This window comes from Gopherus evgoodei, chromosome 5, assembly GCF_007399415.2.
Source record: "Gopherus evgoodei ecotype Sinaloan lineage chromosome 5, rGopEvg1_v1.p, whole genome shotgun sequence".
Taxonomy (NCBI): Eukaryota; Metazoa; Chordata; order Testudines; family Testudinidae; genus Gopherus; species Gopherus evgoodei.
In genome coordinates, this window is record NC_044326.1 from 1,012,017 (window position 1) to 1,035,617 (window position 23,601).

Consider the following 23,601-nt stretch of genomic DNA (forward strand, 5'->3'; position numbering starts at 1 on the left):
AATGGCAATATACAAAAACCTGTAGGAGAGCACTTCAACCTCCCTGGCCACACTATTGCAGACCTTAAGGTGGCCATCCTGCAGCAAAAAAACTTCAGGACCAGACTTCAAAGAGAAACTGCTGAGCTTCAGTTCATCTGCAAATTTGACACCATCAGCTCAGGATTGAACAGACTGTGAATGGCTTGCCAACTACAGAACCAGTTTCTCCTCTCTTGGTTTTCACACCTCAACTGCTAGAACAGGGCCTCATCCTCCCTGATTGAACTGACCTCGTTATCTCTAGCTTGCTTGCTAGCATATATATACCTGCCCCTGGAAATTTCCACCACATGCATCTGAAGAAGTGGGTATTCACCCACGAAAGCTCATGCTCCAAAATGTCTGTTAGTCTATAAGGTGCCACAGGATTCTTTGCTGCATCTAGAAACAAGGCACCGCTGTGACCCAGGGGTCCCCAGGGCGGCCTCGTGCTGCAGTTGCTTCCCCACGCCCTGCTTTATCGAGCCCACGGCTTGGGCCCCTCACGCCCCGGCCTGCTGGGGTTGGTCTGAGAACGTTACATGCCCCAGGCCCCTTGTCAGCCCCACTGGCAAGAGATCGTCTCTGGAGCCCACCCTAGAGACTCCTCTGGGGGCAGGGATGCATGAGCAGCAGAGGGCAGGTGGGGGGACCCCCGAGGCCAGGGAGGGCCCTGATCACCACAGGGCGAAGAGTGCAAAGGTGCAAGTCCACCATAGCCCTGGCACAGAGCCACCGAGAACCAGCCCCTGGCTTGTGGGGTGCCATGGAGCCGGGGGACCCGCTGCGATCCAGCCGTGCTCAGCAGCGACAGAAACCAGCCCACAGTGCATGTAGGTGCTGGGGGGGCATAACGCACCACGCAGCCTGGGGAGGACATCTGGGGGGAAAGCTGCCAATGCTGGGCCTGCCCCCTGGACACCCAGGGCTCCACGCTCCGGGCTGCCCAGGCCCCCTCTGGGGTGTGTGTGTGAGACAGCTCCCTGCATGGGGTGGGGGGCTCTCAGGGGCACAGCCTGCCCCCAGGCGACCCCCTCTGCCCTGTGCCAGGGGATTTCCTCCATACTGAGCTGCAGGAGGGCCATCGTGACAGTCTGGTGCCCACCTCTGGCGCCTGCTTTCCAGGCAGAAGTGAGTTAATTTGCACAGCCTTTCCCCCGCCCCCTCCAGCCAGGCCCATTGTCCCCCTTGTACAGACAGGGACACTGAGGCAAGGCGAGGGGGCGGGACTCAGCTGAGGCCCCACAACAAATCAGTGGCAAAACTGGGAACAGAACCCAGGAGTCCTGATCTTTCCTCTCCTAACCTGTTGGCTCGTCGAAGCTTTTCCACTCTTCTTCCCCCTAAAACACACCCCCAGAGCTACACAACCGGATGTGTGTATACAACCCGCCACACACTGCCCTGGGAACCCTTCCACCTGCACTCCCCCAGGTCAGCTCCAACAGCGGGGTGCGGACATCGCACTATGGGGCAGCCAGCTCGGGATCACGTCCAGACCAGGCTCACCTCAGCCTCCCCCCCGGCCAGCCCACTCCTGCGATGCCCAGGCTCGCCTGACCATCCAGGGGTCAGCAGCCTGCAACCCGCCTCCCCGCATCCACGCAGAGGGACGGGGACCCCATGTCCAGCTGTCAATCCTGTGGGCTCTCAGCAGCTCCGTGTCGAGTCCCAGGCCAGGGGCCATGCGGGGTGGGCTGGGCAGGACCCATGGCTGCCATCCTTTCTGCTCCCAGCCCCCTCTCCTCCTGCTCCAGAGCACTCCCCTCGGAGACTGAGACAGGGGCTGGGCGGCTATGGAGCCAGGACAGCCCTGAGGCACAGACACGCTGTGGGAACCTGCCCCACAGCGTCCCCAGAGCCCTGAACGAGGGAGCCCCCACGGGGGGCAGGGGGAGCCACTCCCCAAGGTCTAGGCCGCTCTTGCCCCATTGCGGCAGAGCTGCTGGCTCTAGGAGCTGGGCAGAGCTCCCCCAAACTCAGCTCACCCGTGACCACTGAGCAGCATTTCTAGGCGGGGCCAATGGGGCATCCCCACTGCCTCTTGCAGCTCCTGGAGGATGCTGGGCACGTGGAGGGGCTTGACACCACCCAGCCCCCTGACCGTCTCCCTTGGCATGTCTACCCGGCCCTCCGCCAGGGCCGGCTCCTGCGCGAGCCCCTTGGACACCCCCGAGCAGCGCACATCTCCAGTCCCTGGACTGCTGAACCCCCCCGACTGAACGGGTCTTGTGAGCCGCAGCATCGCGGGCGCCTCTCCCAGCGCACAGCTCCCTGGAAACCTGGCTCCTGGCACAGGGCCCAGCCAAAGGTCCCCTCCGTGCCCCCTCCCCACCGGCAGAGCCGCCCCAAGCCCCTTTCTAGTGACACGCTGAGGGCCCGGCGCCCGTTTGTAACCTCGTCCCCTGGTGGGCCGGGGAGGCCGGAGCCAGAGGGGGCCGGGATGTCGCCAGACTAGAACTCAAGGGGACACAGCAAGACGAGCACCAGGCAGTGAAGTGGCCGAGCGGGCGGGTGGATCCGTGAAAGAGCCGCTCCGTCCCCGGGGCTTTGGTTTCAAGCTGCGGCGGAGAGGAGAACCCGCTGGAGCTGACAGGCCCGATTCTGCTCCCATTCAAATCAATGGCAAATCTCCTCTGAGTTCATCGGCCCGTTCGGTCTGGAGCCCCACGGGCCCACTTCCATGGACTGGGGGGACTGACACGGCTTCATCGTAAGAACATTCAGAGCAAAGGTCCAGCCAGTCCCATGTCCTGCCTGCCGACCATGGTCAGGGCCAGGCGCCCCAGAGGGAGTGAGCAGCCGTCATTCTCCAGCTCCCCTTCCAATAGCCGGAGCTGGGCCAAGCGCTCCCGACCCCTGGCGCATTAGTGACCTTTCCTGGCCGTGAAGAGGGCAGCCAGCTCCCTGCCCACTCGCCAATCCTCCACCCGTGGCAGAGTCTGGACTGGCTGTCGGCCAACGGCTTGTAGGTCCGTCGGCAGCCCCCACTCCCCACGACACAGGGCGAAGCACAAGAGCTCCCAAGCAAGCGCTCCATGGCTGGGAACGTACTCTTGGCAAACGTCCGTGTGAGCATCTCCTGCACATGGGCTGCAGGAAGGGGGAGGAGGGCAACCACGGGGTGACGGCCACGGCTGGGGACTCGGGACGGAGACCTTAGTTCAATTCCCTGCCCTGCCAGAGTCTTTATGTAACATGGGTCAGCCACTCTGTGCCTCAGTTTCCCCTCAGTGCGATGGGGAGACTAGCCCTGCCCTGCCTCCCAGGGGTGTGTGAGGATAAGCCAGGAAAGAGGGATGATACTATGGAGATGGGGCAGACAGTACCCGAGCTAGAGCCCCAGTGACAGCAATTCACACAAACTGTCCCAGGAAAAGCCTTTCCACTACGCACTCAGTACCGACGGCAAACCCTGCTCCGAAAACCCACGGCCTTCGCCGTGCGAGGCCCCCCTGGGAAAACCTTCCACCCCATTCCCCCCAGGCCAGCTCTGACAGCGGGGTGCAGACAGGCTCCACCATCCAGCCATGGTGTTCACTTCTGAGGCTTCGGGCCAGCAGCTCGATTAGCTGGGTGACCAGATGTCCTGATTTTATAGGGACAGTCCTGATAGGGCTTTGTGTTATATAGGCGCCTATTACGCCCCACCCCGTCCTGATGCTTCACACTTGCTGTCTGGTCACCCTATGATTAGCCCAATACTCATACGGGGCCCCTCGAAACCTCGGCTTGTCGGAGCCCGGCTGGGTTTCTTGGGTTATAACCTGGGCAGGGGAGGGGATGCGTGGTTAAAAAGCTCCAGGTTAGAAGAAAACAACTGAAGGATGCGCTGGGTTGGCAGGAGCGGGCGAGCTCACTCACCAGGCAGCTGTGGAGCCGACTGGCCTGATGGCTAAGGAGAGCTGCAGTCGCACCGAGGCCCCTGGGGCTGAACCAGGCCGGGGCTCAAGGCCATTTGCACGAGGTCAGCGTTGCCCTGGGGAGCTGCGGCTCCCCGCAGGAGAGAGGCTGGTGGGGGGGAGCAGAGAGGGAAGAGTGGCAGGCCTCACGGCTCTGTCCTCCGGCCCCGCGCCTGCGCGAGGACGGGCACTCCAGAATCGGGCTACCCACCCGCAATGCTGCGGTAACCGAACCGCGCTGGTGCTGCTGCGGCCACCGCCACCGCCACCGCACGGCTGCCTCCCCTTTGCTTTCGGGTTCCTTGTCCAATCCCCGCTGGGAGGCCAGCGAGCCCGGCTCGTACCGGCCAGGGGCTGACAGCTGGATCGCTCCCCCACACCCTGCTGCAGGTAGGAAGCCTGTTCCACTGCAGCATTTCTCATGAATAAATCACAGGGAACACAGGTAGGCTGCTCTGAAAAAGCCCTGCTCCCCCCCAGCCACGCAGCCCCCGCTGCTGAGTGCCGTTCCCATCAGCTCCCTGTGATTCCCTTCCTCCCACTGCTCCTCTCTGTCCATTCGCTCACAGCTCCAGAGAGGATGCAGTGATCACGCTGCTGCTGTTTGGTTTGGGGGTTTACCCAGTCTCACCCTTTGTTTTTCACCTGAAACAGGGCAGCCGGGACCAGAGGGGCTGGGACTGGGTGGCTCCAGCAATAACCCTGCCCACGCTCTCGCCCACGGGAGACACGGTCACAGGAGCCGCCTCCTTAGTCCAGAGGGCTCCACTCGCAGAAGTCAGTCTGCCAGATCGGGGCCTTCCCTGCCTCTGCTGCCCCCGCAGCAGCACGCAGCCCGCCGAGCGTTGGTGACAATCCTTCGAGGGCCCTGGCCAAAAGCTGGACCCAGCAGCCGGGAGGGAGTGATTTGGCAGAGGGCTGCACACAGCTGCCAGGGTCGCGGGAGCAGAAGGGAAACGCTGCCCGAGACAGACCCTTCCGCAAGGCCCAGGAGTGCGCAGCGGGCCACGGCACAGTGGAAACCCGACCGCGTGCCAGACAATGACCGAGAGTCCTCGACTACCCAGTCAGGCTCCTGGCTGCCCCCAGAGCCACCTTCCTGCCCGCTCCCCACACTAACCCAGGAGAGACTGGAGTTTAACCGCCCCCATGGGCCCTTGTGCTGGAGACACAAACGCCCAGGCACACGCTAGCACGGCAGAGAAGCCGCTCCATGGTGAAGGCTGGGCTACAACTCCCCCTCGAGAGGGCACTGAGGCAGGAAAGGGAGGGCTCACGCCGCCCGCCCCGCCCAGCCTGGCGCGGTGTCGTGTGTGGCCCCGCGACGGCTCAGGAAGGTCACCCCATGAAGCCAATTTGATGACCTGCTGGCCCATTCCCCCTGCTCTACCTCCATCCAGCTCCCCCCAGGAGGTGTCCTGGCTCTGTCCAGTCTGACACAGAGTCACGATTCCCTGGCAGTGGCACCCAGCTCCCGGGAGTTGGCACCCAGGCCTGCCACCTTCCCCTGCCCGTTGGGGAGATCCTGCGCCCGCCTTCAACTCCACGCCACAGCCGGCGAGGAGCAACTTCCCCACAGCCGGCGAGGAGCAAACTAAACAGGCGAAGTCGGGGCGCCCGAGGCAGCCGTCATGTGGTGAATGGTGCCTCTCTCTTCGCGGTGCTGCGGAGACCCCGGCGTGCTGAGTGCCGGCCCGGCTGCCATTAATTATTAAAGGAAATCAGAGCATTTCCTAGCAAACGAGCCCCATGAATGTCTGTTACAGGAAAGCACCAGCTTCCACTCCTGGCTTCTCCAGGAACAGAGGGCACCAGGCAATTACGCTGCTGTGATTCTTCCTTCATTAATTCCAGAGAGGGGCCAGAGCCCCAGCTAGCGCAAATCAGCAGACGTGGATGGAGCCACTGATTTACACCCGCTGGGCCCTGGCCCTTCAGCTCTGCAAATGGCCACATCGGGTCACTGGGTCTCCACTGATTTTATCCTCCTGCTGGGAGCCCGCGGGAGGGAATGATCCTACATTGGCCGGGGGGGGTGGGGATCTAACAGGTCTTTTTCAGGTGGCAACTTGCATGATTTTACTTTTAATAACCGGCCCCCGAGCGGAGCCGCCCTGGGAGCAACTCCCACAAAGAGCCCAGCAATGCGCTCGAGCAACCCAAACTGCAGCCCCCGCCGGACGCCTGATGGCAGAGAGCGAGCATGCGCATGCAGCCCACTTTCACACTTGGCTCTGCCAGTGGGTGCCACACCTGCGCAGCAGGCGCTGGCTGGACCTGATCAGTACAGATACTGGGAGACACGAGGATGGGAATGGGGCACCGCAGGGAAAGCTGGGCCCCCAGCTGCCCTGGCTCACGTGGGGCAGACTGGGATAGGCACTGCCCAGCCAGAGACACACACGCTCCCAGGCTGCTGCCTGACTAGTTTCTTGCCTGGCCTGGGTCTGCCCCCTGGAAACCCGGCGCTGGCCTCCTCCATGCTTTCAGCATGCACAGCTCCCAGCCAGTGCCCGGGGGCCAGGCCAGGTTAACCAGCTCAGCGAGGGGACCCTGGCGACGGCAGGCCAGGGCATTTTCTCCAGCCCTTGTTCAGTGCTTGAGGGGTTAATTCAATTGGCAGCACCCCAGCCTTGTGCCCAGGGCTTGAGCAGAAAGCCTTTGGCCCCTCTCCAGAGGGCTGACCTGGGTCCCAGCAGAGCTGCAGGGAGCTGGGGGCACACAAGGAAGGCAGGATCAGCCCCCTGGCGTACAGCTCAGAGATGGCAACAGAAGGAGGGGGAGGCAAGAGCCAGCACCCAGCTCTATGACACTGTGCCCTGGGGAGCTGCTCCCTGCCGCCTGGGGGCGCAGCACACCTGACAGGGCCAGATCCTCGCCGGGTGTAAATCAGTAAAGGGCTTAAATCTGCTTTAATACGGGAGCAACGTTGTTCTTTTCCACTGCAACAAATTCAAGTGTCTCTCCCTCCCTTGCACAGCCCAGCCCTGCTCTGCCCCTCCCGTCTCCTCTCCTGGCACACTCCCTGCCCGGTGCCCACTTCCCCATCCCGCAGTGCCCCTGCTACACCGGCCCCCCACCCTGCACAGCTCTGGGACATCCCTGCCCTCCTCTTCCCAGAGCCATCTGCCCAAGCGTCCCAGCTGGAGAACGGAGCCAGAACAGCTCCACTGAAGTCAAGAGAACCCTGCTGATTTACACTAGCAGAGGGTTTGGCCCAGGGCATTTCACCTTTCTCCCCAGCCCTCCATGCATGGCTCATTGTCTTGCACTGGGATCCTGCTGGTGCATTTGGAAAGGCCGTGCATGCTCCTCCAAACCCTAAGGATTAATTAGCGCCTCTATCCAAAACCTAGGCTGAAAATCCGGCTCAAGGGAACCATGGTTTTGCCCTGGTAAAATGTCTCTTCAGTCAGGGAGAGGGAATCACCCAGTCCTTGGAGTTTGGGGGTGGGGGGACAACTTGGGGAAGGAGGTTGAAAGATTTAAAGGGAAAACAAATCCCCATCAGGTGCAATTAGCCAGCAGCTCAAATTGTTCCTGCCTTTGATCTAGTCCAAAAGGGAGACATGGGCCAGGCTGCCTGGGGAGCAGGCTAAGGCAGCAAAGTTAGGGACAGCCTCGCGCTCCCAGGAAGGGGTTCGGGGCCTTTCTAACAGCGCCAGTTTGAAGAACTCCTGCCCCATTGTCCCAGCCCCTGCCCTCAAGCAGAGCCCGCCAGCACCACTAGCCATGGGCAGGAATTTGGACAGCAGAGTTAATCCCTGGAACAAAAGCCAACACATTCTGTACTGCAGGAAACCTGCCTAAGAGCAAACCCCCTCCACCTCTGACCTCAGAATTCAACCCGACTCCCGCAGGACAGCGGGAGGGTCTGGCTATGAGGCCGGGCTGGAAATCTTTTATTAAGCATAATTTTTGTTGGGTTAGGCACTATAGAAGCCCCAAAAAGGAGGGAGGAATCTTGGGGTTCGTAAGTTTCCCTGTGAACATCTGTCTGGTTCTGCCTGTTATTGCAACCAGTGAGGGGGGAATAAATCTCCCCACGCCATTCTGCCCTGCGTTGTGTTTATTTTTCAAGCTGAGGTTTGCTCCTCCCCTCCCGGGCAGGGGGCTGGGAGGGTTAATTGCTCAGTGTTTGCAAAGTGCTGACCGGGGCAGAGCCCAGGCTCGGGGACACACGGGCACCTCTCTGCTGACCAGAGCTGGGCATGCGTCTCCAAGGGCAGAGTTCCGCTAAGCATCGCTGCTGTGCCGGACGTTGAAGGGGGTTATTCCCTCAGCCATCAAGGCTGCCTGGCCTAAAAGACACTTCTGTGGACCGGCCCCATCAAGCCCAGGGGTGGAAGAAGGGGATGCTGAGCCCTATGGGGAGAATGGCAAAGGCACTGAGGAGAGGCAGGGACCGGTGCTTGCTACAGAAACCTAGCCCCAGTCAGCTGTGAAAGCCCGGCTCCACCCATGAGCTCCCTTCTCCTCCATGCCCCGCACACGGCCCTCGTGGTTCGGTGTCGGGCACAGTCTGGGGGGGGTGCTTCAGAGACATGGGGCAAAATTCCTGCTAATCTACTCCGCTTTGTCTGGTGCCATCTGGCCCCCAGAGAGGGCTTGAGTGTAACCTTCGGGGCTGGCATGCAACAGGTGGCTCTGAAAAAGTGTACTAGATTCAACTGAGCACTGGAATGGGTTACCTGGGGAGGTGGTGGGATTGCCTTCCTTAGAGGTTTTCAAAGTCAGGCGTGACAAAGCCCTGGCTGCGCTGATTTAGTTGGGAATTGGTCCTGCTTTGAGCAGGGGGTTGGACTAGATATCTCCTGAGGTCCCTTCCAACCCAGAGATCTCAGATTCTATGATAAGATAGATAGACAGACAGACAGACAGACAGGACTTTAGTATGGTTATGATCACGGGGTTTTAAAAGAAGCCTTTACAATTCTCCAGGGATCGCCACACAAATACCAGCCCCAAACACATTGAACAGACGAAGTCCTGCTCAGCCTGCTGGCTTGTAATGCTTAAAAGTAGCCTAGACTCAGAATTAGGAAACCAAGGAAACGGACCAGCCTGCCTAGGGATAGACCAGACAGGAACTAAGAGTTCTTGTTCCGTCTCCTCCGCAATTCTACCCTGGATATTTCAGTTTTGTTTGACAGTTTGAGGTGAGTTTCCAAGTCCAGAATAGCAAGAGGGAAATGACACATTACACCCAAGGAGCTGCCGTGCCGCACACTGCGGGGAAGGAGGCCACCTTAGACCTAGGTTTGGTCAAGTTCACTGCCTCTTGTTTCAGTGAGAAGGTTGGGAAAATACCCGGCTAGAGAATTCAGCCCAAAGTCAAGCGCTCCAGCCCCTCTCCGCCTTCTGTGACAATCCAGCTGGACAGCGAGCTGGAAAGACAACCGAGATGCCAAATCATATTACATCTGTCTATACCAGGGGTAGGCAACCTACGGCACACGAGCTGATTTTCAGTGGCACTCACACTGCCCGGGTCCTAGCCACCGGTCTGGGGGGCTCTGCACTTTAATTTAATTTTAAATGACGCTTCTTAAACATTTTAAAAACCTTATTTAACTTTGCATACAACAATAGTTGAGTTATATATTATAGACTTATAGAGAGAGACCTTCTAAAAACATTAAAATGTATTACTGGAACGCGAAACCTTAAATTAGAGTGAATAAATGAAACTCGGCACAGCACTTCTGAAAGGTTGACAACCCCGATCTACACACACACACACACACACACACACACACACACACACACACACACACACACACACACACACACACACACACACACACACACACACACACACACTTTACATATTATCTAATGCACATTATTTTCATAATCTCAATTTCCCCTCTGCGTAACTGAACTAAAATAATTGCTAAAAGAGAGCAGAAATCAAAGCTTTGGGAACATTCAAGGATCAATTTAAAAAAAAATTTAAATCAAAAGAAGCAAAATTCTCTGTCCTCCAAGCACAGAGGCATTGGATTCACATATTCCTATTTAGCAACGTACAGAACCAATCTAGAGGGAATGAAGTCAGGTCCACTGTAGGCAGATGTCGCCATCCTATACAACAAAGAGAGGGATCTATTTGTGCACTGGAAACCTGAAAGTAACACCTGCCACGCTTCGAGATTTCCACATTAAAATCCATGATCCTGGTACGGAACATCAATAAAGTCACCAATTAAAAAACCAGCCTAACCCAACCCTGCCACATCCACCAGTCCTGAGAACTTTCCCTGACAATTAGAGTCATGGATCTGAAGTTTCAAACCGGTGGGTGTTAGGCACAGGAGGAGAAGGGGAAAAAAAGGAACAATTTTTCCTGCATTTTGGAGATCCTCAGCTATCTTTGCAACACTGTTTTGCCATTTCAGGCAGAAGTGTTAATTTCAAAACACTTTCCAACTGCCTGGGGAAAGGAAATAGGACACCCACTTTTTAATAACGTGAACTGATCTCCCTTGCCATTTCCAATCAAAATCCGTTTTGATTCTGCTGAGCGACACATCTGAAAGCACTTCTAGTTCTGCACCTTCTGACCGTTAGCACAGCTTTCAGAATAACCCCCAAGTGCATTTCTCCCTCTCCGTCTCCTTGGATCAGAACAGGTTTAAAGGGTTTATCACTAGGCGCTTCAACAGAACACTGGTAATTGTAAACCTCCCAAAGGTGAGGGGGAAGGAAGACAAAGATAAAATGTAGTAAGAACAATAAGAACTGGGCTCCGAAATTCCTCTTAGTTAATTCCCCTTCCAGGAAGCCTCAGTATTTACTTCTCTGGCGGCTTCCTCACCAACCAGATCAAACAATACGGAAGCCAGTTACCAACTTTCCTACACAAACACTCCCCCTCCAGCATAAGGCTGTGGGTCAGGTTTGTGCTGGTCTGGCAGGTGTCATGCCCTCAGCCAGCAGCAAGCCCTGGCCAGGGCGGGCCAGGGGTCTGGCTCTGAGACGTGTGCCCGCACACAGCAGTGCAATGACATTGCTTTGCTGTGAAGTGTCAGGGCTGGGGCAGGTTGGTCCCTTACCTCTGGGCTGCCGTGCTGGCATCCAGGATCCCGGTGCTTTGCATCCAGGACCTCACTGCTGTCAGTCCGCTGCTCAAGGGTTCTTCCTTCATGGTCAGCCCTCCTCTGGGGAGACCCTCCTGGATGGAGAACATCAGAACAGCTTTGGAAAGGGGAGGGGGGGTTGAGCTCGCCCCACAGCACCCCCAGGCCACCTCCACTGGAGCGATGGACACAAAAAGTTTGTTTGGCCAAACTTATAGAAAATGCTGGGGGGGGGTCGAATCCCCAAAGCCCCAGGCAGCGCCCAGAGCCCAGCTCAGAGCAGCAGGGGGCTCTGGGTCCAGGGTAGGGAAAGGCCAGTGTCCCCCGGCCGCCTCCCCCCCAACCACAGCCCGGGCGACCCTCGGGTGCCAGCAGCCAGGGCAGCCGCATCTGGGGGGTTGTTTGGGAGCGGAGCGAGGGGTGGTTCGGGGGGCGGGAGGTCCAGGGAAGTTGGGGAGAGGAGCCGCAGCAAGTGCGAATCAGCGGCAGGGTGGGGCAGGGTTTGCGCGGGGGGGGGGGGGCGCGGAGGACAGGAAATCCCAGCGGCGGGGCCGGGGGAGGAGGCGGGCGGAGACTGGGGGGAGCCGGGCTGCGGGCGCGGAGCGGGGCCGGGGGGAGCCTGGCTGCGGGCGGGGAGCGGGGCCGGGGGGAGCCGGGCTGCGGGCGCGGAGCGGGGCCGGGGGAGGAGGCGGGCGGGCGGGCGGGGGAGCCGGGCTGCGGGCGCTGGTTACCATCCAGGCGGGGGCCGCGGGCTCGGCGCTCGGCGGCGGCGGTAGCAGCAGCAGCAGCCGCGGGCGCTCCCGGGGGAGCCGCGGGGCCGGAGCGCTGGGCCGGCCGCCTCCCCTCCGCCTCCTGCCGCTGCGGCTCCTCCGCCCCTCGCCGGGCAGCAGCACCATGAGCAGCACCAGCTGCCCCGCCGGGCCGGGCCCCGGGCAGCCGCCGCTCTGCGCCCGCGGGCGGCCCCGGCCCCGTCCCCGGCCCCGTCCCCTGCCGGCCTGGCCGACCCGGGCCATGCCGCCGCCTCCTCCCGGGGGAGGGCGGCCGGAGCCGGCAGGCTGACATCATTCCGGGGAGGAGCCGGCGGCGGGGGGCGAGGGGCAGCGCCGGGGCAGGGGGCAGCGGGACCCCCAACGCGCCCCCCCGAATCCACCGGGTTAAAGGGACCGCCAGTACACCCCCCAAAAATCCACTGGGTTAAAGGGACCCCCAACGCGCCCCCCCGAATCCACCGGGTTAAAGGGACCGCCAGTGCACCCCCCCAAAATCCACTGGGTTAAAGGGACCCCCAACGCGCCCCCCCGAATCCACCGGGTTAAAGGGACCGCCAGTGCACCCCCCCAAAATCCAATGGGTTAAAGGGACCCCCAACGCGCCCCCCAATCCACTGGGTTAAAGGGACCCTCAACGCGCCCCCCCAAATTCACAGGGTTAAAGGGAACCCCAATGCTCCCCCCCGGGATCCACCGAGTTAAAGGGACCCCCAGTGCGCCCCCCCCGAATCCACCGAGTTAAAGGGACCCCCGGCACCCCCTCTGAAATCCACCAGGTGAAAGGGATCCCTCCAATACCCCCCCCCCGAATCCACCGGTTTAAATGGACCCCCAAAACCCCCCCAAATCCACCAGGTTAAAGGGAGCCCCCCAACATCCCCCCAAATCTGCCCAGTTAAAGGCCTAATACAGCCCCCAAAATCTACCTAGCAGGTGAAAGGGACCCCGAGCTGCATCTAGCAAAAGGGACTCCTCAAATGTTGCATCCTAAAGTCTTCTGGTGAAAGGGGCTCCCCTGTACGCCCCACCTCCCCACCCCAGCTAAAGCAAATCCTTAGTGTCGCACCTCAGCATTTCGTCAGGGAGATCAGGGCCAGACCATTTGCTCAGCCAAGCTAAGCAAGCCTCACCCACTGCACCCCAACAAACGGGACTTCCCGGTCTGCCCCCCAACCTCCAGCCCCGCTGAGGACACCTGGAGATTAGCTGAAACCATTGAGTCAACCGGGGAGGTTGGATGCAGTGGCTACTGGGCAGCTGTCAGTCAAGTCGTTGTGACTGGGGGGGGTATGTGAGTAGGAAGTAAAACAGGATCCCCTGGGAACCCTGCAGCGACACATCTGGGGGGAAGGAACCTGGGTGCTCAGGAGGAGGGTGGATGAGGAATGGCTGAGAGGCGTACTGGGCTCGGCAGGCAGCCGGTTCGACACGGGTTATGTCTACACTAGAATGGCGACAGCGGCGCCGCGGTTCTTCCAGTGCTGGAGCTGCTCTTCCGTCCTTGAGTGGAGTCTCCGCATGGTCGCCCAGAGCGTGCCGGTTCCCCCAGCCCTGCGTGAGGCGTTACGCTGCCCCGTTTGCCCTGCAGAGCAGCGCATGGGGTAGTACTGAGATAGGGCTCCCAGAAAGGGCAAGGGCAGTGTGGGGCTGCCCGCGGCAGAGAGCAGCGAGACGCAAGTTGTCTCAGCAGCCCAGGACCTAGCACGCTTCCCAGGGCTGCTCTGCACTGCAGAATTGGGTCGGCTTGGCGACTCCGCCCAGGGCTGGGGACACGGCTCGGCCGGCGGGCACTGAAGCCCCAGTGCGGGCACTGCCAGGTGGCTGGGAGAATTCTTCCGCCGGTCTAGCTGCTGCCTCTCAGAGAGAAGTGTCTTCACTGCAGCACTCCAGCCATTCTGGTGTAGACGCAGCCTAAGAGGGACTGGGCATTGATATGGACAAGACTGATGAGGGCTGCCCCACGGAATGACCCTGCTGGAAGGGAGTGGCTGTCTCATACACCAGAGTTTAAACTGAACTCTCAGGGTGAGCCCTTCCTGGCGGCAGGCTAGCCCACACCTGCTCCTGCAGGGTTCTCGCACCTCCTGCTACAGCTGACTCTGGCCCATCAGAGACGGGCCAGCAGCTCTCAGGGCTGAGCCAGCCCAGCCATTCCTCTGGCCCTCTCCGGGGAGAGGCTGACTAGTGCCTGGGTGCCGGGGCGGGGCAGGGCATTCCCCAGGAGAGGATGCTGGTGGGACCTGTTTGGGAGGAAAGCTGACAAGAACGAATCAGTCTGGATTAGCTAAGCACGAGCTGCAGTCCGGGCCTAGGGGCATGTGGGGGCCTGCACCCCCAGGAGGGAGAGGAGTTAGAGAGGGATGTGGGTTCTGGCCAGGAAGTAACGGGATGAGATTAAGATGGGAACATTTTGGCCGGACATCAGGCTGTTTCCGGGCAGGAGAAGTTGCTGGCTTTGGGATTGTTTCCGTACAGAAGGGGTGGGAGCCCTGTTGCTTGGGGTCTTTAGCACTGGACACGGCAAAGCCCTGGGGAAAGTCGTGCAGGGCTCAGTTCTGGAGAGGGGTGTTTGTGGACATGGCACCATCGATTAACTGGGATGCTCTACCGGGTCTTTTCCTGACGAAAGGAGTTCGCTGCCGCACCCCACGCCCAGGCCACTGCACCCAGCCAGAGGGCTCAGAGATCCCGGGAGCCCACAGCCAAGCTCCCCAGAGGGATCCCAGCCGAAAGGGGCTGCAGTCCTGGCCCCACCAACCAGCCAGGCCGGAAGGAGAGTCTCAGCCCCTTGCTCTGTTCAGAGGGGTGGGCCAGGCCTGAGTGGCACCATGAGCCCGCCTGCGAGGGCACGCTGGGAATGGGGCGCCTACCCCAGCTTCCAGTGAACAGGATTGTCTGTTCTGGGCTGAGTTGGGACATCAGGCCCAGCCCCGGGGGACAGGAGCTGCAGGAACCACTGCTGCCTGGAGCAGCAACTCCCCACTCCCCAGCTCTCCCGCCTCACTGGTCAGGCTGAGGGGCTGGCGGTGCCTGGGTGCAGGGGCCTGCAGCAGGTGGGCAGTGCCCCCCGGGCAGGGTGAGGAGGTGGGCATTATTTAATCAAACTCCATGGAGCAGTCAAGGGAGATTTAGCGACCCAGGGCTCTGCTTTCAGTTCCCAGGGCTGCTCCCAGAAAACGCCAGGGCCTGGCTGCAGCCCGAGGCCGAAGCAGTGAGAGGTTAGGGGCCTTCCTTCCTGACCCCGGCAGTTACGGGGTGGCTTGTGCCCTGGCAGGTTCATCACCCAATCAAGTGATTTCCATGGCCAAGGCAAGGGAAGGTCAGTGCCCCAGCCAGTGAGGGGCAACCTCAGGTAGGCACCAGCATATGCGGTGGGCCAAGAGGCGAGATCACCTTCTCCTGGTCCTTGCCGAGAACTCGGAGCCCGGCACCCGGCTGGTATGGGGCAGGGAAGGGAGATCTGCTGGGTTTTCTGCCCCGCTCCTCCCTACCAGGAGCCAGCAGAGACGGCGTGGGTGGCAGAGGAACGGCCCGGAGGAAGGGGGAGCCAGATGGGGAGAGCGCTGGTACCCTCAGCGTGGGGCAGACCAGATGCTGGAGATGGGGGGATGGAGATGCCCTGGGAGCTCAGGGTAGAGATGGGCAGAGCTGCTGGCCAGGGCCAGGGGAAGGAGGCCGGCAGGTGAGCACAGAGAGAGTCTCCCAGACTGGCACAGCATCAGGAGACAGACCAAGTGACTGCAGAAGGGTTCGCTCCTCAATACCCAGAATGGGGCAGACGGCAAACCACTGCCCAAAAGCTTCAGCCAAGGCCCAGCACCAGGGTGCCAGCTGGCAGCCTCGGCCAGGGCAGCACGGCAGGGCTCTGTCATCTCCCCAGACAAGACCCCGCCAGCTGGGGAAGACTCAGCATCCCAGGACCACAGATCTCAGCTTGCCAATCCCAGCAGGGCCCACTGGGCGAGAAAGACACCCCCACCCCCCCGCAGGAGGCTGGCCCAGAACTCGAGAGATTGTTTTGAGATAAAAAATTCCTTGATGCCTTTGGGCGGCCTCCTGATTGGTGAACCCCAAGCCCTGCCCCCAACATTTGTGTCAATGGCATAGTGGCCAACTCACAAATGTCTAGGGAAGCTGAGCTCTGAGCCCCACGGTGCTAGGTGCTGTACGAACACAGGCCCTGAAGAGCTCACAGGGAGTTGGTGACCTGGGGGGCTGGGACCTCACAAACTCACCTCATAGAGGGGCTAAGCTTCCATTACATGGGAACAACTTCCATCCGTGGCGGAGCTGGATTCAGCCCGATCACCTGCCAGTGAATGGCTCTGAGCTCATTAGCAACACCCGGCACAGTCAGTCCCCAGACGCGCTAGTGTTACTCTCACAGAGTCACCGGGCGATGCTCTGGAACAGCTCCCCACAAAGCCAGGCAGGACTTTGGGGAGCCTCCTCTCCCTTGGAGCAGACTGTCTGCAGGGCAAGAAGCTCACACAGCTTCACCTCCTGGGTCTCTCCTTGGAGCATTCAGCATCCTCTGCCCCTCCATGCGCTTCCCACAGCGAGCCCACCCCGGCGGGGTCCTGGGGAAGCCACAGGGTCCTGCCCCCCCACTTCGCAGTCAGACGTGACTCTCAGCCAGCCAGTAACACAGAGGTTTATTCGATGACAGGAACAGGGTCTAAAACAGAGCTTGTAGATACAGTGAACCGGACCCCTCGGCCGGGTCCATTCTGGGGGGCAGTGAGCCAGACCCCTACATCTGCACTTCACTCCCCGTTCCCGGCCAGCTCCAGACTAACAACCCCCTCCAGCCCCTCCTCTCTGCTCAGGCCCTTTCCTGGGCCAGGCGGTCACCTGATCCCTTTGTCTCCAACGCCTTCAGCTGGCACCTTTGCAGAGGAGGGGCCCAGGCCATCAGTTGCTAGGAGACAGAGTGTCAGGCATTTAGGTGCACTGGCCCTTGCTCTGCCAGATACTTAAGAACTGTCATGGGGACACTGAGGCACCAACACAGTATTCAGAGCAACATTAAGATGCCATGGGAGTGGCTGCAGACTAAGGCCCGGTGGCAGTTCTGGCCCCTCGGATGGCCCCAGATACTGGCTCAAAGGCAGTGGAATGATTCGCATCCAGGCCAGTGGGCTTTGGGCCCCATGTTCAGCGCTTCCTATGGCATCCTTTCCTGCCCCGCCGGGGCAGCTCGTTCCTGGGGGGAGCCGCAGGAGAGGGGAAGCCTCTGGCAAGCCCCCCGACTATCCCCTGCCTCTGAGCCCACGCGTTCCCCTGCCCTGGCCTCGCCAGGGATAACCGAGTGCCTGCGACATGGTGGCCAGTGGCTCCTTCCAGAGTAGCCAGCACAGGGCTGCTCAGAGCCAGTGCTTTAGCAAACAAGGGGGGCTGTCCGCCCCCTCTGCAACCATCCCTGAAACGCTCCTGCCACTGAGCACATAGGCACCAGCCGGACGCAACAGGACACTGTAACCCTAGCCAGAGCGCAGGGGCCAGCTCAGAGGGGTGTCACTAGCCTTTTCTCAGGGGCTTACGCACCCCACTGGATCCCACCCGCCTCAGGGGCCGTGTGACCAGAATGGAGTCTGGTGTCCCAATGGCACCCCGAGGTGCTGAGCACGAACAGCACACATCTGTGGGCCCCAAGTGTCGCACTGCTGGGACCCCTGAGAACAGTGGGGGCCCCAGACTGAGCTGTCAGGGGTGGAGGGCCTGGAGAACCCTGGTCTTATCCCAAGCTGGGGGGCATGTGTGGGGCAAGCCAATGGCTTGCACTGGGATTGTCCTGTAAACAGGGTGCATTCACCAATAGCTGCAGCCCACACACAGGGCGCCCGGAGATGGGGGGAGACACAGGAGGAGTGAGGGGGCACCGTCCTGCATGTGGCTGGCACAAGAAGGGGCCAAGAATGCAGCTGCAGGCCGGCAGGGATTGGGGCCCCTTCCATCAGCAAACGCTGCCTTTGCCTCCCTCTTCCAGGCAGCATTAGCCGGCTCAGCTGCCCCCCAGGGACAGTGCGTTGCTAAGCCGGGGCTACGGCCCCTGGGGGAGCTTTGTTTTCCAGCTCGGTTCTCTGCTGCGCTGATGCAATCCACCCCTAATGGAAGGCAGCCCAGCCGGCTAACAACTCGCAGCGGGGAGGGAGAGGGGGAGGGGGCAGGGCCCGAGGGGCAGATCTGCTCGCCCCAGGGCTGCCGGAGGGCAGGAGACACCCCATGAAGTCAGCCCCAGGCAGGCACCATGCATTGCAATGCAGGTGCAGGGCAGAGCTCGTGGCCAGAGGACCCCTACCCCTTGCAAAGCCATGTGTCCAGGGGGCTGCATGACACCCCCCCCCGCCAAAAGCCGCTCTTCAGCGGCAATTCAGGGGCTGGTCCTTCGCTCCAAGAGGGACTGAGGGACCCGCCACCGAAGACCCAGACGTGCCGCCCCTTGCTAATGGCCGCCCCAAGCACCTGCTCTTTAGTGAGTGCCTGGAGCCGACCCTGCCCTGGGGCGAGATACCCGGTGCAGACAGGCCCTGGAGGCACAGCTCCCCTCAGCTCCCCTCAGCTCCTGGGATGGACACTGCGGAGAACTGGAGGCCTTGGCCCTGCTCAGCCCCTGGCCCAGGAGAGCAGTCGGGTGTCCGGCAGCTCCCTCTGCCCAGAACCCCGTGCAGGTGCAGTGGCTGGGCAGCGGTGCCCCAGGGCGGGGAGAGCCCTGCGGCTCCAGAGGGCCCCGCCGGCCCGCTCTGGGTTTGAGCCAGCAGCCAAGCCGGAGAGGCCGAGCCCATGGCAATGGGCCAGGGGTGGAGGCGATAGGCTGCGCTTTGGCCACTCCAGGTGTCTCTTGTTTGATGGTCTCAGCTACTAACAGCCCCTTTGTCTGCCCAGTTGGCTGGGCATGACCTGACGCCTAATGGAAAAGCAGCCACCACCTCAGAGCCCAGGGGGCCTGGGGCGGCCAGCGCGTTAGTGCCCAGCCATTGGGGGGCCAGGGCAGCCTCGTGCCGGGCTGAGTCCCAAACAGACAGCGGGGGGCCAGGCTGCATGGGCACAGGCGGCCCTGTAAAACTTGGAGAGACGCCCAGCGGTGCCAGGCAGGGACGGGGGGTATTCGATCCAGCACTGCCCAGCCGGGCAAACCCGCTGGCTAACAAGGGAGTGGGTGGTTTGGCCATTCAGCACAGGCAGCCGAATTGGGCTGGGAAGTTCTCAGGAGAGCTGGGGAACCAGCAGGCCTTGCTGCAGCAGGAAGGGGCTGAGGGATCGCCTGGCAGAGGCAAAGAAGCTGCTGGGGGAGGGGGCCGAGGATGGAGGCCTGGAGGTCCAGGACCACACCCCAGCTGGGGGGAGCGCTGGGCAGGGCCTGGCCTGGAAGGGGAGCGGTGGGGCTGGGGCTGCGCTGCTGGGAGGGGAGGGAAAAGCCTGGGTTCCCGGGGGATTCTCGCCTCTCCCCAAATGGGTTTTATCGACGGGCTGCTCTCTCCCTTTCGTTAATGGGCTCGTGCAATTCCCTGCTGGGCCACTGCCATGGCCTGCGCCCGGCGAGTAAGTGCCTGGGCGGGGCAGCGCCGGAAGGCAGAGGGATTCCATTTACTGAATCCCTGGGGGCAGCCGCAGCCCCCCCAGGAGCAGCCACTTCCCCTGCAGCGCTCTGATGGGCAGCTGTGTTGTTCCAGCCCCCCTCCACCACTGCAGCCCTGCCAGGGGCAGGGGGGACCTGCTCTTGGGCTTGGAGCTGCAGGTGCAGATTGGGGCCTGCACTGGCTGCAAGGGGTGAGCACCCCCTGCTGAGCCCCCCTCGCCTCCAGTACCCCTGCTTTGTGCTCCCCTGGGGCGTAGGGAGCAGCTCAGCTTGTGGGATGAGCACCTCCTGCTGAGCCCCCCTCATCCTCGGTACCGCTGCTTTGTGCTCCCCTGGGGCGTAGGGAGCAGCTCAGCTTGTGGGGTGAGCACCCCCTGCTGAGCCCCCCTCGCCCCCGGTACCGCTGCTCTGTGCTCCACTGGGGCGTAGGGAGCAGCTCAGCTTGTGGGGTGAGCACCCCCTGCTGAGCCCCCCTCACCTCCAGTACCCCTGCTTTGTGCTCCCCTGGGGCGTAGGGAGCACCTCAGCTTGTGGGGTGAGCACCCCCTGCTGAGCCCCCCTCACCCCCGGTACCGCTGCTTTGTGCTCCCCTGGGGCGTAGGGAGCAGCTCAGCTTGTGGGATGAGCACCCCCTGCTGAGCCCCCTTCACCCCCAGTACCGCTGCTCTGTGCTCCCCTGGGGTGTAGGGAGCAGCTCAGCTTGTGGGGTGAGCACCCCCTGCTGAGCCCCCCTCGCCTCCAGTACCCCTGCTTTGTGCTCCCCTGGGGCGTAGGGAGCAGCTCAGCTTGTGGGGTGAGCACCCCCTGCTGAGCTCCCCTCACCCCCCGACACCGCTGCTCTGTGCTCCCCTGGGGCGTAGGGAGCAGCTCAGCTTGTGGGGTGAGCACCCCCTGCTGAGCCTCCCTCACCCCCAGCACTGCTGCTCTGTGCTCCCTTGGGGTGTAGGGAGCAGCTCAGCTTGTGGGGTGAGCACCCCCTGATGAGCCCCCCTCGCCTCCAGTACCGCTGCTCTGTGCTCCCCTGGGGCGTAGGGAGCAGCTCAGCTTGTGGGGTGAGCACCCCCTGCTGAGCTCCCCTCACCCCCCGACACCGCTGCTCTGTGCTCCCCTGGGGCGTAGGGAGCAGCTCAGCTTGTGGGGTGAGCACCCCCTGCTGAGCCCCCCTTGCCCCCGGTACCGCTGCTTTGTGCTCCACTGGGGCGTAGGGAGCAGCTCAGCTTGTGGGGTGAGCACCCCCTGCTGAGCCCCCCTCGCCCCCGGTACCGCTGCTCTGTGCTCCCCTGGGGCGTAGGGAGCAGCTCAGCTTGTGGGGTGAGCACCCCCTGCTGAGCCCCCCTCACCCCCAGTACCGCTGCTCTGTGCTCCCCTGGGGCGTAGGGAGCAGCTCAGCTTGTGGGGTGAGCACCCCCTGCTGAGCCCCCCTCGCCTCCAGTACCCCTGCTTTGTGCTCCCCTGGGGCGTAGGGAGCAGCTCAGCTTGTGGGGTGAGCACCCCCTGCTGAGCCCCCCTTGCCTCCAGTACCCCTGCTTTGTGCTCCCCTGGGGCGTAGGGAGCAGCTCAGCTTGTGGGGTGAGCACCCCCTGCTGAGCCCCCTTCACCCCCAGTACCGCTGCTCTGTGCTCCCCTGGGGCGTAGGGAGCAGCTCAGCTTGTGGGGTGAGCACCCCCTGCTGAGCCCCCCTCGCCCCCGACACCGCTGCTCTGTGCTCCCCTGGGGCGTAGGGAGCAGCTCAGCTTGTGGGGTGAGCACCCCCTGCTGAGCCTCCCTCACCCCCGGTACCGCTGCTCTGTGCTCCCCTGGGGCGTAGGGAGCAGCTCAGCTTGTGGGGTGAGCACCCCCTGCTGAGCCCCCATCGCCCCCCGACACCGCTGCTTTTTGCTCCACTGGGGCGTAGGGAGCAGCTCAGCTTGTGGGGTGAGCACCCTCTGCTGAGCCCCCCTCGCCCCCGACACCGCTGCTCTGTGCTCCCCTGGGGCGTAGGTAGCAGCTCAGCTTGTGGGGTGAGCACCCCCTGCTGAGCCCCCCTCGCCCCCGACACCGCTGCTCTGTGCTCCACTGGGGTGTAGGGAGCAGCTCAGCTTGTGGGGTGAGCGCAGATCTTGCAGCAGCCCAAATTGTGGCGGGGTCAGAAAGGAGCCCTGGGATGACGGGAGGGTTAGAAAACCTGCGTCCGAGAGCTCTGGAGGGTGACCTGGCCGCGGCCTGCCAGTACCTGCCTGGGCTCCTCACCCCAGCAGCCGATGGTCCAACACGATCCAAGCACTGAAAGCGGAAACTAGACAAACTCAGCCTGGAACCTATGAACCCGTTTGTAACGGGGGAGCCGGGGGGGGGGGTAACACTTTCCCTGGGGGCGGGTGGTTCTCCAGCACTGGCGCTTGTGAAATCGAGATGGGCTGTTCCTCTACCAGCTGCTCCAGGGATTACCAGGGGCAGGGCTCTGGCCTGGGCTATGCGGGAGGCCAACCTGGACCAGTGCTTCTCACCCAAGGGACTGGGGCCCCCTGGGGGGCTGTGAGCAGGTTTCGGGGGGGCTGCCAAGCAGGGTCAGCATTAGACTCGCTGGGGCCCAGGTGTCACGGAGTGTGGGGGAGTCCGGCTCTGCACCCCTCTTCCTGGGACTCACAGTGACTCTCAGCCAGCCAGTAAAACAGAAGGTTTATTGGACAACAGGAACACAGGTTACAGCAGAGCTCGGAGGCACAGTCAGGACCCCTCAATCGAGTCCTTCTGGGGTTCAGGAAGCTTAGTCCCCAGCTTGAGATTCCCTGAATTCCAACCACCCAGCCCAAAACCGAAACTGAACTAACTCCCTCCAGCCGTCCCCTTCCTTTTATCCGGGTTCCCGGTCCAAGGTGCTGACCCCCCTCCCCGGCTCAGGTTACAGGCTAAGCACTTGTCCCTCACCTAAAGTCCTCCCCTGCTCTCCCACTCCCCACACTGACAGTCCCTACTGCATCACATCTCTCCCCCCTTCGAGACTGAACTGAGCGGGGTCACTCTGCCCAGTGACCTGGGGAAGTTCAGGGCCCCCTCTCCGGGACAACGCATCCGCTGTCAGGTTGGCACTTCCCTTCACATGGACCACGTCCATGTCATAGTCCTGCAGGAGCAGGCTCCACCTCAGGAGCTTGCCGTTGGCTCCTTTCATCTGGTGCAGCCAGGTCAGGGGAGAGTGGTCGGTGTACACGGTGAAGTGTCGCCCAAAGAGATATGGCTCTAGCTTCTTAAGGGCCCACACCATGGCCAGGCATTCCTTCTCGATGGCCGCGTAGCTTTGTTCCCAGGGTAGCAGCTTCTTACTCAGGTACACGATGGGGTGTCTCTCCCCGTTTTCATCCTCCTGCATTAACACTGCCCCCAGTCCCGTGTCTGAGGCATCGGTGAACACCATAAAGGGTTTGTCAAAATCTGGGTTTGCCAGAACTGGGCCACTAACCAGAGCCTCCTTCAGCGCCCGGAAAGCCTCCTGGCACTGCTCGGTCCAGATCACCTTGTCTGGCTTCCCCTTTTTGCACAGTTCAGTGATGGGGCCAGCTATGGCACTAAAGTGGGGCACGAACCTTCGATAGTACCCCGCCATCCCAATAAAGGCCTGGACCTGCTTTTTGGTTTGGGGAGCAGGCCAGTCTCTGATCACCTCCACCTTGGCTGGTTCCGGCTTCAGGCAGCCGCTCCCCACCCGATGGCCCAGGTAAGATACTTCAGCCATCCCCACCTTGCACTTCTCAGCCTTTACTGTTAACCCAGCCTTTCGGAGTCGGTCCAGGACTTGTTTAACCTGGGACATGTGGTCCTCCCAGGTCTGGCTGAAGACGCAGATATCGTCAATATACGCCACGGCAAAACTCTCCATCCCCCTCAGTAGCTGATCCACCAGGCGCTGGAAGGTGGCTGGTGCTCCCTTGAGACCGAAGGGCAGGGTCAGAAACTCGTAGAGCCCCAGGGGGGTGAAAAAGGCCGATTTCAGCCTGGCATCTGCGTCCAGCGGCACCTGCCAGTAGCCCTTTGTAAGATCCATAGTGGTGAGGTACCAAGCGCCTCCCAGCTTGTCTAGGAGCTTGTCAGGCCTGGGCATGGGGTAGGCATCAGATACGGTGATGGCATTGAGCTTTCGATAGTCCACACAGAACTGGATTGACCCATCCTTCTTGGAGACCAGCACCACTGGCGAGGCCCAAGGGCTGGAAGACGGCTGGATCACCCCCAAAGCCAGCATCTCCCTGACCTCTCTTTCAAGATCCTGG

At 61.4% G+C, this 23,601-nt stretch overlaps 1 protein-coding gene across 1 annotated transcript in view; it reads right to left on the reverse strand.

Moving 5' to 3' along the window:
- The window catches only part of LOC115651973 (transcription factor COE3-like), a 73,588-nt gene extending 61,570 nt beyond the window's left edge, over positions 1 to 12,018 (reverse strand). The window contains exons 1-2 of the mRNA XM_030563376.1: positions 11,737 to 12,018; positions 10,982 to 11,100 (exon numbers count right to left, since the gene is read on the reverse strand). Coding sequence (XP_030419236.1) covers positions 10,982 to 11,100; positions 11,737 to 12,018 — 401 coding nt within the window. The remainder of the gene's footprint in view (positions 1 to 10,981; positions 11,101 to 11,736) is intronic.
- Between the last annotated feature and the right edge of the window lie 11,583 nt (positions 12,019 to 23,601).